At 31.6% G+C, this 16,565-nt stretch overlaps 2 protein-coding genes and 1 long non-coding RNA gene across 3 annotated transcripts; 1 reads left to right on the top strand and 2 right to left on the bottom strand.

The window, feature by feature from the left end:
* The first annotated feature begins 1,337 nt into the window (after positions 1-1,337).
* LOC105140374 (uncharacterized) lies at positions 1,338-3,216 on the top strand. The gene is made up of 2 exons (XR_845182.1): positions 1,338-1,732; positions 2,876-3,216. It is a non-coding gene; the product is annotated as an uncharacterized LOC105140374 (long non-coding RNA).
* A 742-nt stretch (positions 3,217-3,958) lies between these two features.
* LOC105140376 (putative cell wall protein) lies at positions 3,959-4,586 on the bottom strand. Its single transcript, XM_011047175.1, has one exon. The coding sequence runs from the start codon at positions 4,526-4,528 to the stop codon at positions 4,238-4,240; it is 291 nt and encodes a 96-aa protein (XP_011045477.1). The 5' UTR covers positions 4,529-4,586; the 3' UTR covers positions 3,959-4,237.
* Positions 4,587-6,524: 1,938 nt separating this feature from the next.
* On the bottom strand, positions 6,525-10,892 carry LOC105140377 (probable protein phosphatase 2C 52). The gene is made up of 6 exons (XM_011047176.1): positions 10,184-10,892; positions 9,266-9,767; positions 8,835-9,182; positions 8,589-8,706; positions 8,275-8,498; positions 6,525-7,247 (listed from the first exon to the last, which is right to left on the bottom strand). The coding sequence occupies exons 2-6, from the start codon at positions 9,521-9,523 to the stop codon at positions 6,774-6,776; spliced, it is 1,422 nt and encodes a 473-aa protein (XP_011045478.1). The 5' UTR covers positions 9,524-9,767; positions 10,184-10,892; the 3' UTR covers positions 6,525-6,773.
* Positions 10,893-16,565: the final 5,673 nt, after the last annotated feature.

Raw genomic sequence — 16,565 nt, forward strand, 5'->3', positions numbered from 1 at the left:
TACCATAATTTTTCTGTTATAGTATTATTGTTTTAGGGTGAGGCTTAGAGCAACAGCAAAGATTGTTTACTTGCAACCAGGATCCTGCAGGTTCAAACTACAGAAGCAGCCTCCTGCAAATATAGCGGATGGTTGCATACGCCTAACCATTCAAATGACTGTTGCAATTCAAGGAGGTTCATGCATCGGGAAAGCTTCTTGTTTTTTTGTGTAGAGATAGAAAGAGATTCTTGTATTGAGTTGTAGTGATCAATGCATTGAAACATAGTGCTAAGAAAGAATAATCAAGACATGGTACGAATCCCGCAAGATTGCTGTGTCTAGCTGAGACTGAGATGGTAACCATGGCTCCAACAAATTATTTGTAAAGTAATCAATGTTCCTTGTTATGCTTGTATTCTTGTATATCATGACATGTTCTCCAATCTCCTTGACAGTAAAAATTAGAAGAAAAAATAATCACCGGGACTGTAACAAGAGCTTATGCTTCTACTCTTTGTAAGGTTGGTTTCTTGGAAGATTAATGTTAAACAACACATTAACCATCACCAGAAGCACACATTCATGCATTATATTAGAAGATTAACTACAAGTTGCCTGAGATGGCAACAGGATTTGGGTTGAAACTGACACTGGAGTATCCGCTGCTGATCCAAATGGAGTTGGGTTACTTGAATTGGGGTTAGCATTATAAATATAAATGATGTTTTTGACAGATTGAATACATTAAAATTGATGTATTCACGAGAATTTCGTTGTTTTAGTCTTTCTTTCTGAGTTCAAATCCAAAATAAAGACACATGAGCAAATCCATTAATCATCCAAACCAGACCTTCCTTTAACTAAATGGGATTAGGATCATAATTGTTACCCGTACTATATTCAAGTAGCTCAATAATTAAAGAGGTTTTTAATCACCCGGTTGACACAATTCAAATTACTTGTTGACGCAATCAAATTTAATAAAATCAATATAAAAAAATTATTTAAAAAAATACACCTCAACTTAATAAAAATAGTTAATTCAATTTTAAATGATATAACTTAGCTACAAAGACTTTAAATTTACTCTTTTAAAAATTATTAGTTCAAGATTTACAAGTTTTAAGGTTATTAAAATTTTTATAATTATTAATTTTAAAATTTATATAATTAGTTAAAATATATAAAAATTAACGGAAAATATACATTAATAATAATAAAAAAAAAATTAACTCAATGACCCGAAGTGAAAGTAATCCAGTTTTTTGGAGTGTAATTATTTATCGGCGCCCTTCACACGATATGGATTGCTGCTGTGGGTAGAAGTAGTGGGCCTACAGTCCACAAATCATTTTGGTGACAAAATTGCGCGGGACGCAAACGACCCAATTTTAGCAAACCTTAAAAACCACAGAGACATAAGTCAGACAAAACAAAGCTCCAGAGTCTAGATCTCCAAATCGAACCTCCTCTGAAAGATCTCTCTGCAAACCCAGCAGTTGTTGTTTTAAAACAACAATGGCAAAACTTGAATCACTTGATGATGCAGAACCAAACCAAGCCAACAACAACCTTAACTACAACAATGATAAAAAGAAAAGAAATCATGGATCAACCAAGTTTTTTGTTTTTGTGGATTACTTATTCCTATGCATCTTTTTGGCTTTCCTTATCTTCATTGTTTTCAAGATTGTTGGTCTCTAATTTCTTATCTCTCTCTAGCGAGGACCCCGCCTTTTGCTTTTGTCAGGTAATTCTCCAAAACCCCGTTTATCTCCTTTTTTTCTTTTTTCTGGTAATTCTCCAAACCTTGAATTACTTATTGTTTGTTTTTTGTTTATATTTAGTGGGTTTTATTTGGAGAAGCTAATAACCTCGTGAGAATCGAAAGTTTGTAACTTTATAGTTGTGTGTAAGTTTTATTGGTTGTTAGAGTAGATAATTGTTCTTGTGATGGCTTAAGGGCTTGAATTCTCATTTCGATGGATTTTGATTAGCATAAGTCTTTTATACGAGAGTTTATATAAATTTTCATGTTAATCATGAATGAGTGAGAAAGAATTGTGAATCCTTTTGAATAAATAATTGTGAATCTTTTTGAATTTCTTTCAGTTTCGAATTGAAAGATTGCAAATGGTTTTGAGGTGCAATGATTATGAGGTGGTAGCTTATTGCCACTAAAGAGGGGAAAAGGAAGCGGTGAGAGTTTTTAAAGGGCTGGTTTTGGTCTATTAATTGGAGTGATACTTGGGTATAGATGACTTTGAAGATTTGTTAACTCAAATGATTGTTATTTATTGCGAAGGTTAAAGACAACATTTACACATGAAATACAGCTTTCAAATGGGTAGCTCAAGTAATTATGATGTTTGGTTCTTTAATTATGTCTTTTCTCCTCAATCAAAACATGACACATTCCCACTTTTATAATTACAAGATGCAGGTGACTTGATGTTTGAGACCTTTACGAGTAGGCAGATTCTTGATTTATGGTTTTTTTATGAAAAACATGTGTGGTTGTAATTAAGATCATATATGATGAAGTCTAGTGCACACCATATTTGGTGGTAGGTGTGCTAATTAGTTCCATCATATTGTCTTGGCAAAGTTTCTATGAAAGTGATTTGCTACGTTACTTATTACTTTCTTTTTGTAGAAGTCAATTGCCAACTGTGACTGAGAAATTACTATATCGCGTGATCGATCTGAAGAACTGACATTGTTATTTTATCTTTTTCGTTCACTTCTTATCCAATGACAAGATTATGCTAGAGTTTAAACTCCAACAGAAAGATCTACATGCTATCCCTCTTGTATGCTCCTCTCTTTGGTATATTTCTTTTCCCACCTGTTTTTATTTACTTACCCAGGGAAATTATAATCTTTGCTGCAGATTATTCCTTATGAGACTACCACTTCGCCATTTCGGAAGTTCCAGATTCAGAGAGCATTCTCAGGAGTTGTCTTTTTTGGATTCTCAGATGTTTTTAATGAAAAACTATACTTTGAAAAAAAAAGAAAAAAATAAGAATGGTTGATTGTTTGCTTTTCCAGTCATGCTTTGAGGTAGAACCAAGCATTCTTTTTTGAATGAAAAATACTACTTGAAATCTTGTGTTATTATTCTTCATCTTCTCATTGTCTTTATTTACTAATGGATTTCTAACAATGGTTTACACTGAGAAACGAACTTAATTTGCAATAAAATCTTGGTAACCAATGCTGCACTGGAAATTTGCTTTGTTGAATGTGATTTTATGTGTTGATTGACCTGTTAAAGTGTCTATTTATTGAAAGATTTTGTCTGGTTTTGATGTTTATGATTATGGTTTTCCAGCAAGGTGTAAATGTGTTACTGCCTTCGCTTGCAATTAAGGATAGTTTGAGTAATTATATGAAAAGAAGTGGATAGCTCGTAGAAGGAAGAGATCAATGTAAATGTTGCTGATGGTTACAACAAGCCACCTTCATTAAGTTTGGTTTTGAATAAGACTTCTTAAAGTGGAAAAACAAAATCATATAGATCATTAGTGGTGATGGCGATGTTAAGATTCAATGATTTAGTGCACAAATCCAAGTAGTTTTTAATCAATCAAGGATGAAATTTACGTATTAGATTGTGTATTATCTAATCAATTAGGTCTTTTTCATTATACTTTCCTGAGAAAAGGGGGCAAATGAGTCCCCTAATGTCCTTTTTGTCATTAGAAGCTCTTCCTGCATCTGCATCTACTTATATTGAAGAGTAAACACTAAATTATACTGATGAATAGGTTTCTTGATTTGTCTAGTAAGTGAATGTTTTACACTACCAGTGAACTACAAGAACAAAATCTCTCTTCATTGATGAACTGGCTATGTAAAATGCAGGTGAAGAACCATAAAAATGGCCAGGGAATACCTGAAAAGATTAGTAGTAATGCATTGAAATTGATCTGTCATTATTGTCTGGTAGGGCTTACCTGCAGAAGCTCAATTTAATAGCTAAGAATTTCAGTCTTCATAAGAACCATACAATTACAACCATATTGAAAGTAAACAATAAAGAAGACAGAATAAAGTGATCATTACATTCTAGGGACAAACTTGGACTGGTACATGCAGCACACTTAATTTCCATTCAAGGAAGCTTAACAAACCCAACTTCCTTGCAACAACATTACATAAATTCATGCATCTAGGATACTTGATTAAAAGATAAAACAAATGCAACTAGCATAGTTTTTTATTAAAAGCAGCAGTCCACATACTGCTCTCATGGGTGGTTTACTGTTGAAACACCACCATTAGGAATTGGAGGGAATGCATCGTCTCCACCTGGACTATAGTTACCAATGCCCATATGTGGATCATAAGAAGGAAGGCTGGGAGTTGGTGGAACCAGTACACGTCCAATGCCTGGAATGAGAAAACTGTTGTCAGATATCAGGAAATCAGGCTGTTTCACATCCACATTATTCGGAATCTGACGCCCAGCGAGTACTTGCCCGGATATTGCAAGCAGGGCAATGAGAGCGAGAAGAGAGAACTCTGATTTGGAAGCCATTTTATGACTGCCAAGCTAGCAGATGAGATATGTTAGCAGTGATTGATGAAGAAGTGAGAAGAGTGTTGCTCTTCTTATAGTCAGGATTTGAGTGAGTTAGGTCAGCTTTTCACTGCGACTTAAGTAGCCGTTTCTTTTTGGTTAAGGGTGTCTTTCAAAACTATTTTTGAAAAACATTAATTTTTTTTATTTTGAATTAATATGTTTTTGATATTTTTAAATTATTTCTTGAAAATAGGGTAAGCATATACTTTTATGGCTTCCACGAGTCTTTATTTTTATTTTCATTTGTTGTTAGTTAAGATATGACAATGCTGTTTTCCTCTTAAAGGCCATGGAATTTTCCTCTAAGAATTGCATGGGAGGCTCTTGGAAGTGCATTGTAAGGTGGTCTGTTGAAACTTGCAGAGCAAACCTTGTTTACCTAATTTTGGGGTCTCATTTTTCATCACCAAGCCTGGCGGCCATTAAATTGGTCTCTTCTGTCTCTCCGGCTACATCTCTGTTCTTACCTGACTAGTGAGGATCTATTAATGGCATGTTTGCCCATTCCTGTGGCTGTTCATATGCTATGATTCTCCTAGCAATACTGCATTTAATGTTTGTAATGTTGCTTGTATTTCATGCAATATTACTTCAACTTAGTCCTGGTGGAAATAGAATTCTCTCTTTCATATTAAGATCTTTCAAATTTGTTTGTTCTTGCAATTTATTTTTTAGAAAACTGCTTTTTAAATATTTTTATATTTATTTACTGTTAAAAAAATTAATTAATGAAAAACATTTTCTAGTCAAAGTAAAATATAGCTTGGTTTTCAAGAAAGTATTTTCCTGAAAAATTTGAGAAGAAAATATTTTTTCAAAGTTATGAAAAATTTAGAAATATCATATAAGAAAATATTTTTTTGAAGTTATGAAAAATTTAGAAATATCATATCATTTATTGATTATATCAAATTTAATCCTTAAATTTTTTATTGTTGTATATATTTTGTTTTGAATATTTATTTTTTAATTTCATCTCTTAAAATTTAATTTTTATATTAACTTTGTTGCTCATTTTTATAATTGTTATTTACTTTTTTCCTATTATTTTTTATTGAAATTTTTTATTTATCAAATTTGATCCTCATTCTTTTGATTGTTATTTATTTTATTTGAAATAATTTATGAAATGTTAATTATTATTATTTTAATTTTTTCATCTTTTATTTTTTTATTTTTAAGATTCGATCTCTATTATTTTGATTATTATTTATTTTATTTGAGATCATTTATGAAATTATTTTTTTTTCAATTTCATTATCATTCAACATTTTAATTTGTAAGATTTGTTTCATTATTTTAATAAACTTGAGAAAAATAAAACATTAATAAATTATTTTTCAGCTCATTTTCCATGACATAACCGAACACTGGAAAGTGTTTTCCAACTTATTTTCTATTACATTACCAACTATCAAAAAATAATTTATTTTTTAAAAATTTACTTTTCATAAAAAAAAATAATTTTCATCAAATAAACATGTCTAAATCTCAGGCCTAAATCTCTTCAAACTGAGTACTGGACAGTCCATCCTCAGAGTGATATGTTAACAAGAATGCTTTGTTGCAGCCTCCCATTAATTTGACTTTAAAATGATATTGTGGGAAGTAAACTCAATCACCATCTAAGCCAAACCTCCAAGTTATAGAATTTTACATGGAGGATTGGAATCTGAAGAGGGTCTTCCACTTTACACATGTTATGCTTGAAAGGACTGCTCTCAGAACTCTAACCCGCAGCTAAGCAACTACCAAAGTCCAGACTTCGACCGCCATACGAAGAAGAGACTACCAATAAATTATTGCTTCCAGTCTCTTGGCACATTTGAAGATGATGTACCAGTGACTAGTTAAATGGGAGCTGGATTCAAACAGGAAGAAAATCAATCACAGACAAGCCAAGTGAAGTGTTCCTTTAATCACTAGTTTTTGAAGTGAACGCAGGACTTTTTCTTCCAACACAATCAATATAAGCACATTCAGAATCTTGACAGAATCAAAATCATATTAACAGAGCTATGTTGATTAGGTTCAATTCTCTGAATAAAACAGAAGGCTGTGGCAATCATTTATCAGGATAAATTTTCAAAACGTTATGCCACCAGAATAAAAGGACGTTCTTTGAATATAATGGGGCCCCAGAGCCAAAATATTACAATGATGGCAGCCTCTTTTCATTTTACGTAGATAACCTCAAAAATTATGGGTCTGGCCTTTCCTCAGAAAATCTTGGAAGTTGAACAAGTGAATTAACTCGTGTGACACCTTCCAAACCTGACCAACTCTGATCATCAGCACTCACTGTTTCGCCATCTCCATCAACTTCAGCTGCTAGTCTTCCATAAGTATCATTTTCTTCAGCTGACCTGACAGTAAAGTTTCTTTGCAAACATGGCTCGGATTTCTGCCCATCATCTGACTCAGCAGCATTACCAGAATGATTGCTCTGATCAAGAGTGGCTGAAGAAAAGCCTTGTTCATCGTAATCAGATTCCGAGTCCATTTTCCCATCCAAAAATAAGCAAACTACAGCACAGTCATCCATCTTTGAAGTTGGGTATTTGAGCTTCCATTCACGAGCAGCTGAGTCCACCAGAATTCTTGCAGCTGATGCCCGTGTTGGAGCTGAGGATACAATCTCAACCACCTCTTCGTTGCTCAAGACATCCCAAACCTGAAGCAATTCCAACTTAATAGTTAGCACACATATATTGCCAAGCACTATCTTAAAAACAACCATAACAAGGTTATAATTCTAGCATTCCAAAATTGCTTTGGCATCATTAGCTTCAATATTGCATTGCCGTTCATCTTGATGAATTTGGATGTTCTTGACAGCATGTAGGAGTTGCACTGCAACTGTGATATATTTCTTAATAGCACATTTAGATGTTTTAGGAATTGAATTGGTTCTCCGGTTATACAAATAAATCCAATAACATAGATGAGACAACAGAAGATAGTCACCATGTACCGAATAATCAAAAGGGAACAGTGAACAAAAAATTCCATGCACCAAGAACATTTCGCTGCCGTTAAGCAGAATCTGAGACTGAAAACTCAGACGACTTTGGCAATACAATCAAAGATGATGCACATGTTTCAGAGTCAGAACATACATATATGTGAGAAATAAATTTTGAAAAGCTTGCGTGTGACATGATTATAATAAGTCATAGAATAGATTAGGCACATCCTGAACTCATTTTCAATCCAATACTTAACGCAACAATATTTAAAGCAAAACAAGGCTGGCCAATGAATGAGTGTGTTACTCATAGCTGGCATAAAATGCCAGATGGATCAATCTATTTGCTACTTGGGTTTGAAGAAACCTCCAATTCAAAATACTATCATAGCAATCCAAAATCCACATTGCAATAGGGACCATCCACCACAATGAGCTTTTGTTCTTATATGCCTTTCAAAAAGTGCTATTGCTTGATTGGTATATGAATACACTCAACACTCCACTACAAGCTTTCCTCTCTGCTACGCAGTATACAGGATATGGAACAATGTCAAAGGCATTCACATATTTAACCACAGTCCATAAATTTTTAGTCAGCAATCATCGGACCTTAAAAATATCAAATTAAAATGATCCATCAACTAGTATCACAAAATAGAAGAAAATCAGATCCAATATTAACAGATAGAAAAGGAATTGCGAGAAGAAAATATAAGAGGAGAAAACATACACCATCTGAGGCAAGAACAATGAACTGATCCTTGTCTGTAAGTGTCCGGTGTGAAAACTCAGGTATAGAGATCACTCCATATTCCTTCAAACAGAAATCCCCAAATGCCCGAGCCATTGCCAGACCAGGGGCATCATCGAATGGCAACCAAACTCTTGGCACTTCAGGTTCATCTTGCAATGCAAAGACTCTACCTTTACAACGCTTAATCCTTTCAGCCTCCCCTGCAGCAATTAGTTTTCAAATCAACTATTGGGTTTGCAAAGATGAGTACAACATCAAAATACATACTAATTATAGTGCAAATGACCTACTTGGCAAATCAGGCTTCAGATCAACAGTCAACTGGACTGCTACCATGGAATCATTGCTGTCCTTAGATCCCATTATTGCACGCGAATCCCCAATATATCCCATGAACAGATTCGATCCCTTTAAATTCACAAATAATCAACTTCGATAAGGCTAAATCTAAATAAATGGGACATGAAGAGTAAGCTATACTTCCTATCAAAGCTAAATGTAGGCAATATCAAGAATGAGCTTTAATCCTGCAATACCTGTTTTACAATAGTGATAGCTGTGCTCCCACTGCAGAAGCAGTCCAAATTCGGATGGGATTTCAGCTCTTTATCCATGGCCTTATATGACTTCAGGAATGCTTCTCTCCATAAAGAATTCAATTTATCCTCGACAGAGCCATCCTTGTCCAAATCCCCAACATCTGATTTCTTTGAATTCCCCATGAAACAGGTTTGACCCGGTTCATTTTGCCTTGATTGACAAGAGTTCAAGAATGACTGTAATTTTACTGGCAGGGCATCCCTCACCTTGCGGGCAACAAGATGGCCATGTGGACCATGACCATCAAAGACACCACAGAAGGTGACGTCTTCAGACATGAAATCCTACAAAGAATCATAGTGTGACCAAGCAAAAATAGGTCCAAATGTCATTAAAAGTTAATCTCAACGGAAAGAATAAAACTTACTTCCCACACAATCATTGCATCTTGGTTTATTCCCTTGCGACCCTGCTGTGTGAATATACAAGAAGTTCGGCTCTTTCCATTGGTGAAAACCCTGTTAGGTATGGATGGTAAATGCTGAAGTGTAACTAAATGATCGGAGAATGTCCTTTTAGTTCTCTTTGGCCCGCAAAAACCGATCCCCAAGCAAGGGGGAGGAACTGGCTCTCCATTGCTCTTGCTACTGCAAGTACTCCGACTAGTTGAAACACAAGCCCCCATTTGCTCAACCGCAGAACAAAGAAGACATCCGTGGTGTAAATAATTGACAAGTTTCCTCCGATTGCCAGAACAGATCTCAGATAAAATTCTGAGATTTGCTAGCTAGACAACCAAGAAAAGGCTATCCAAAAACCTAAAGATTCCCCCACAAATCACCTTACACCTCGATGTAGAAAACCATGGTCTTCTTTATCTTGGTCAAATACAAGCCATAGGCGATTGCTTGAATCAACGATGGAACCAGCTGAACACGAGCAAGAAGACAACAGTTGACTGATTGTTAATTAAATACCTTGCTAGAAACCAGGAATGACTGCAAGTAACTAAACTCTCAACAAATCAAACAAAACCACATTTAATAATCTTTCAAATGTGACCTTGGAATGGAATATTCTTAAAACGCTGTCCGAGTATCTTGTCCTTCATAAGGATTCACTTAATTGTCGCACTACTTGGAGAGATATAAAAATGTTATTTAATAATCCACAAACTACTAATTAAAAAATTGAAGCCGACAAATAGAGGAGAATAGGGAGCATAGAATTCAAGAACAAAACAGAAAACAAGAAACCTGTCTGTCCTACCTAGTAAAATGCATCAAAATACACTACAATCAAAACAATAAAATGGAATATATTAACATGATTCTTAAATGTTTACCTTGTAAGTTTGAGCATCACAAGACAACCAAAGAAGAGATCAACACAAAGAGTTGACAACAAGTAGCATATTACTTGGCACAATCTTAATTAAAACCCTCATATTTATGGGGGATCGTCTATAAAAGGCTTAAAAATAGAACAAACTATACATTCTTTTGTAATTAGTTTCCACTTTATAAAAAGCAATTCAGAATTAAGACTAGACCATTATTTCAAAGTAAAGAGAGAGAGAAGGAGAGAGAAAATGTAGAACTTTGAATTCCCACGAGAGAGAGAAAACCAAGAACAGATAAAGCAGAAACAGAAAAGTAGAAAAGGACGAAAGAAAGGTACGATTTTGTCAAAACAGGATCAAAATATAGCCTTAAAAAAGAGAATGTAACAAAGATATCAAGTAACCATTGCATAATTATCTTTAACATAAACACACAAAATGTACTAGTACTAGAAACTAACTCAAGTCAAGCTCTGTTTCCCTCTTTGGCCAGCCACAGAATATCAAAAAAAGAAACCAAAAAAAAAAAAGAGAGAGCATAAATTCAAAATTTCCCTTTTTTTTAAACCCCATTTGGTATAGTATGCCAGAGAACAGAAAGTTTCAATTTTTGAAAACAAAAACACCCCATAATCCATAAAGCAAGCATCTTTCTTTCTCTTATGGTTCCCTCAGTTTTCTCAGTAACCAAACAAAGTTTGTTAACGAACACTATAACTTCCATGTCCATGTGTCAGATCTTTAAATTAAGGGGATGTTTAGAAATATAGTTATGGTTATTTTATTTTTTAAAATGTATTTTAAAACGTAAAACTAAATATGCCAAATACTAACATTATCTTTAACAAAGAAGGAAAAACACAGTTGTCATCAAAAGACATGAAACATTCCTGAATAGGGACAGTAAAAACTGAAACAAAGACTGACCTTCAAGAAAATTTTGTTATGTGAAACAACTTCGGAGTTTAGGATTGGAAGAACGAAGCGCAAAACCAATATAGAAGCAAGTTTTGAAGATATGAAAAAATTCAGAAAGAGAGAGAAGGGAAGAGTGGTTTGTGTGACTGCATTAATAGCCGGAGGGGGGGAGGGGTGTGGGGGGTGTTGGGAATTCCGACCGGTGATGTATTGATATTTGCTCATAGGAGGCCAAGCACACTGACACAATATTTAACGTGGTTCGGCAAAACCGCCTACATCCACGGGAGAAGCCATTACATTATGTAGGGAGAGTACAAGATTTACAATAATAGAGGAGGAGGAATCATCCTCTCTTTGAGCAACTCTCAACCTCACTCTATTTCTCTCCTTTTGTGCTGCAATGGCAGCCCACTCTCTCCTACATTTCTCACCTCTTTGGCTCTACTTCCTCTCTCATTTTGCTCTCTTATATATGCCTCTATTTATAGGCATTCATGGAAGCTCTTCTTGGTTTGTTGTCAACATTGGTGGCTACCAACTCTAGCTCATTCAACAATGGTGGCCACCAACTCTATCTCATTCAACAATGGTGGCTACCAATAGTCAATGGTAAATGGTTGGTGCCTTACATGAAATGGCAACCAACCTAACAGGGGGCGCCGGGCAGTAACTGTTGTGTTAACGGTGCAGGCACAAAGACCAAATCATGATTTTATTTTATTTTTCTTTTAGATAATTTTGTTGTTGAAGAAACCAACACTCGCATCTCTTAAGCGCGTTAGGATTGATTCATGCGAAAAGCTTGAAGCTGAGATGGAGGGAGAAAGATGGGTGGATTAGAAGATGGTATTATGTTACAGCGAATAGTTTTAAATTAATATTTTATATTTTTAAATTGTTCAATGTAAAAAATAAATATTTTAATATATTATTTTAATATATTTTTAAATAAATATTTAATAATTAATACTCATGTGTGTGTATAAGTGGATGTTATTTAAATATACGACTAGATACAAAATCAATATTTTTTTTATTTTGAACCATGAAAACTGAAGATTGTATCTTGAGTTTATTTATTTTATAAATAAAATACTAAGAATTCAAGCAAAGTTTCATGTTAATGTTTTTTCTCTCTTCGCACTAATATTATTTGATAGGTTGAGTGGTATCAAATTAAAACCATCCAAGGCCACTAATATACTAATAGGTTGAAACTTGAAATTTAACAAATTTAATTAGCTAAATGTTTATAAATGTTTATAGTTATCAAATTCAATTAAAGAAAAAACTAAAAAGAGTTAGGCATTGTCACTTTTATTGTTTATCCATGTATAATTGCACTGTGGATTCGCAAGATATAAATTTTTTTCCAGTCATAATAGTTTGTTTTGATGGGCACCATATGGGTTCTCTGGGAGTAAGAAAATTCATGTGATTAGATTAGCACTTGATTTTATGAAAAAATATTTTCATTTGAATTTTCTAAAATTAAGTATATAAATCAAGGATATAATATAAAAAATAAAAAAATAAAATAGTTTTATTAAAAACACATTGAAGCTACATTGTCACTGTGCATAACTTAGAAAAAAAATAACTTCAAAATAATTTCAACAATAACAATAAAAAAGATCACAATCACAACTTTGAATAAACTATACATGTCTTTTTAATACAGTAATCTTCTCAAAAATATTTTTTATAATTTTTATTTAATTTATTTTTTAATTTTTTAATAACTTTTTAATTTAATCTTGAATTCTATTTTATCTGGATTTAGTGAAAACTCAATCAAGAAAAAATAAGAGAAGAGAAAAATAAAAAACAAACAATTCAATCCGGTCAGTTCATTAAAATAATATTTATAAAAAAATTATAAATTTAATATATTAATCTAAATCATTTAAAATCAATTAAATATTCTGCTGTTTTTATATCATTAATTTTTTAAAAAAAATTATCCATAAAATTTATTTAGTCCAGTGGTTGTTACCAAGTGAACTTAATACATTATAAAATTATGTTTAAAAATACACTCACAAGAAAAAGAAGATTGCCGACATCTCGAATCCGTGTCCGTAGACGAGCGCAGGCAACGGAAGCAGTGCTTGTCTCTTTTAGCTTCAAAACAAGAACTGCGTCATCAGGCTACGGGTCTCTTTCATGGCTAGAGAGTGTGTTTTACACGTAAAGTCGAGCGAGTGAAAGGTAACAAGCTCAAGGTTCAAAAGACGAGGGATTTTGGGCACGTGACGTGGCAGTACAAGGGGTAAACAAAATAAAAAAATAAATGTCGGGCCATGGAAAAGGTGATTGCCAGTGGTAGAATTAAGCCCCACCCACAATCACTTACCCTCCGTGCTTGCTTTCTGTCTCTTTTCTTTTTAATTAAATACCACCTTTCTTTTCTTAAATTAAATAAAAAAATTATTACATAAATGTTTTAAATTTTTGTAGGTAGATTGGTGGGAAAAATTGATGGGCCTCAGCTGGGCCTTCTTGAAGTTAATATTTCTAGCTATATGCCATATAATCATTTGTGCCCATGCACTCCTTTTATGTTTTATAAGATGCCATGATACAATCTAGTTTCCCTTCATGTTTAGACCTTTGAGTCCCCATTGCCATTTATTCATGTTTTCTCTAAAATAATGGATGAATTTAATACAAATATATAAGTTGTGTTCGATTATATATATATATATATATATATATATTCGTTTAATATATATAAGATGCTCGCTACTTATATATTAAGAAACTCGCAGTCTCTAAGGGCTTTGAGCAAGAAAAGGGATTGATATATAGCATCAACAATTCTCATATGGAAAAGGAAGACTATCTTGAATTCCTGAATAAATTCTTGAAAAATAAAATTAAAAGGAAATTTATTGATGATGATACTGGTGCAGAGAGAAATGTTGATAATGTCCATTATATGTTTGATAATTTCCGTCCATTGCTAGAGATTGAAAATTAAAAAACAAGAAGATGTGGTGAACTATGATGGCTAGGGTTTTTTAGAGTTCAATGATAAAATTGTAATCTTAATATGGCAAGAACTTTTTATTCACTAAATAAAATATAATAACAATTCTATAAATAATCTAATTTTTTTTATTTTATTTTTGTAGGATGTAATATCTTTTAAAGCCAACTCGAGATGAAAATAAATTTATAGATAGTAAATAAAAATAAATTATAAAATTTAAATAATAATAAATCCAATATTAAAGTATAAATTGAAAAAATAATAAATTAAAAAAACAAAGCACAATTAATAGTGTTTCATGATGATAAGGTGAACAATGAATTCGCCAACTCTTTTAATTTTTGTTAATATTAATTTTACTTTTTTGAAGAAAACAAGGTAATGTTTACTAATATTTTGGAACTAGAAGAATTAACTTTGTCTAATATATATGATTTTAGTGATCACTTTTCTGAGATCATATGTAATTTTCAAAAGACTTCATTGTTTTCAATTCCACTTTGAGTTTATTATGCGTTTACTATCATGCCTTTTAAATATATTTTTACTTAAAAATATATTAAAAAATTAATTTTTTTATTTATAATTAATATCAGTATATTAAAATCATAAAAAATCACTAAAAAAACTAATTTAATATTTTTTCAAATAAAATACACCTAGAAGCAGAAGATATTATACTCCTAAATACTTGCTTAAATTGACAAACAGTCAAGGATGATCTCCAGATTTTTCATAATAGTATGGCTTTTGGATATTTTAATATACAGCTAAACCAATCAAAAGAAGATTTTTTTTTTCTATCTTTTATTCTTTTGGTGTTGAGGTCGATCGATCAAAAAGAATCACTCCCTTTTCCACAACCCAATTGGAATGGTTTCTCGCTAATTCTCTGTGCCTTTACAGCATGGTCTAAAATTGTGGCCATTTTCTTTTCCTTTCTCTGTTTTGTTGCTTTCTTTCTCTGTACATGAAACTATACTATTGCTCTCTATGTTTATCAATCCATTGCTCCACTTCATTTTCTTTTATTCTTTTGGTAAATGAGTGTCCGTGAGAGCGGTAATATTTTAAAATGTTTTTTATTTAAAAATATATAAAAATATTTTTTTTAAAAATATTGATTTTGATATCATCATATCAAAACGATACATAAACATAAAAAAATAATTTAAAATAACAAAAAAAATAAATTTGTTTTTTTAAAAACACTTTTGTAATGCAAAAATAAATAAGTGTTGTGTGGTGTGATTGAAATTGTGTTTTGTTAATTAACACATCACGGTTTTAAAAGCTTGAAGCTGAGATGGAGGGAGAAAGATGGGTGGATTAGAAGTTCGGTGTAATGTTATAGCGAATAGTTTTAAATTATTTTTTTATATTTTTAAATTGTTTAATGTAAAAAATAAATATTAAAAAATATTATTTTAATATATTTTTAAATAAAAATACTTTAAAAATAATATTTATCATATTTTTAAATAAATATTTAATAATTAATACTCATGTGTGTGTATAAGTCGATGTTATTTAAATATACAACTAATACAAAATCAATATTTTTTTTATTTTGAACCATGAAAACTAAAGATTGTATCTTGATATTATTTATTTTATAAATAAAATACTAAGAATTCAAGCAAAGTTTCATGTTAATGTTTTTTTCTCTCTTCGCACTAATATTATTTGATAGGTTGAGTGGTATCAAATTAAAACCATCGAAGGCCACTAATATACTAACAGGTTGAAACTTGAAATTTAACAAATTTAATTAGCTAAATATTTATAGTTATCAAATTAAATTAAAGAAAAAACTAAAACAAGTTAGGCATTGTTACTTTTATTGTTTATCCATGTGGATTCGCACTATATAAATGTTTTTTCCAGTCATGATAGTCTGTTTTGATGGGCATGATACGGGGTTATCTAGGAGTAAAAAAAAAATCATGTGATTAGATTAGCACTTGATTTTATAAAAAAAATATTTATATTTAAATTTTTTAAAACCAAGCATATAAATCAAGAATGTAATATATAAAAAAATAAAAAAATAATTTTATTAAAAAAAATTGGAGTTATCATCTAATATCATTATAAAAAAAACCTGCTTCAAGATAATTTCAACAACAACAAAAAAAAACATACATGACCTTCTTAAAAATATTTTTTATAATTTTTATTTAATTTAATTTTTATTTTTATAATAAATTTTTAATTTAATTTTAAATTTTATCTTATTTGAATTTAATAAAGACTTAATCAAGGAAAGAGAAGTGCAAAAAAAAAAAAAAAAAATAATTCAACTTGATTAACTTATTGAAATAATATCTATAAAAAAAATTATAAATTTAATAAATTAACCTAGATTATTTAAAATCAATCCAATATTTTATTATTTTTATATTATTATTTTTTTAAAAAAAATATCCATAAAATTTATTTTTATTCCAGTGGTTGTTACCAAGTGAA

The sequence above is a fragment of the Populus euphratica genome, unplaced genomic scaffold (genome assembly GCF_000495115.2).
Source record: "Populus euphratica unplaced genomic scaffold, PopEup_1.0 scaffold106.1, whole genome shotgun sequence".
NCBI lineage: Eukaryota > Viridiplantae > Streptophyta > Magnoliopsida > Malpighiales > Salicaceae > Populus > Populus euphratica.

What these genes read in the sequence shown, in the direction of transcription:
- LOC105140376 (XM_011047175.1), bottom strand. Translation starts at nt 4,528, where the DNA reads ATGGCTTCCAAATCAGAGTTCTCTCTTCTCGCTCTCATTGCCCTGCTT.
- LOC105140377 (XM_011047176.1), bottom strand. Translation starts at nt 9,523, where the DNA reads ATGGGGGCTTGTGTTTCAACTAGTCGGAGTACTTGCAGTAGCAAGAGC. An exon ending in TCTGAAGCCTGATTTGCCAA is followed by an intron (nt 8,499 to 8,588) that starts GTAGGTCATTTG and finishes TAATTGCTGCAG; the next exon opens with GGGAGGCTGAAAGGATTAAG. An exon ending in TTGTTCTTGCCTCAGATGGT is followed by an intron (nt 7,248 to 8,274) that starts GTATGTTTTCTC and finishes GAATTGCTTCAG; the next exon opens with GTTTGGGATGTCTTGAGCAA.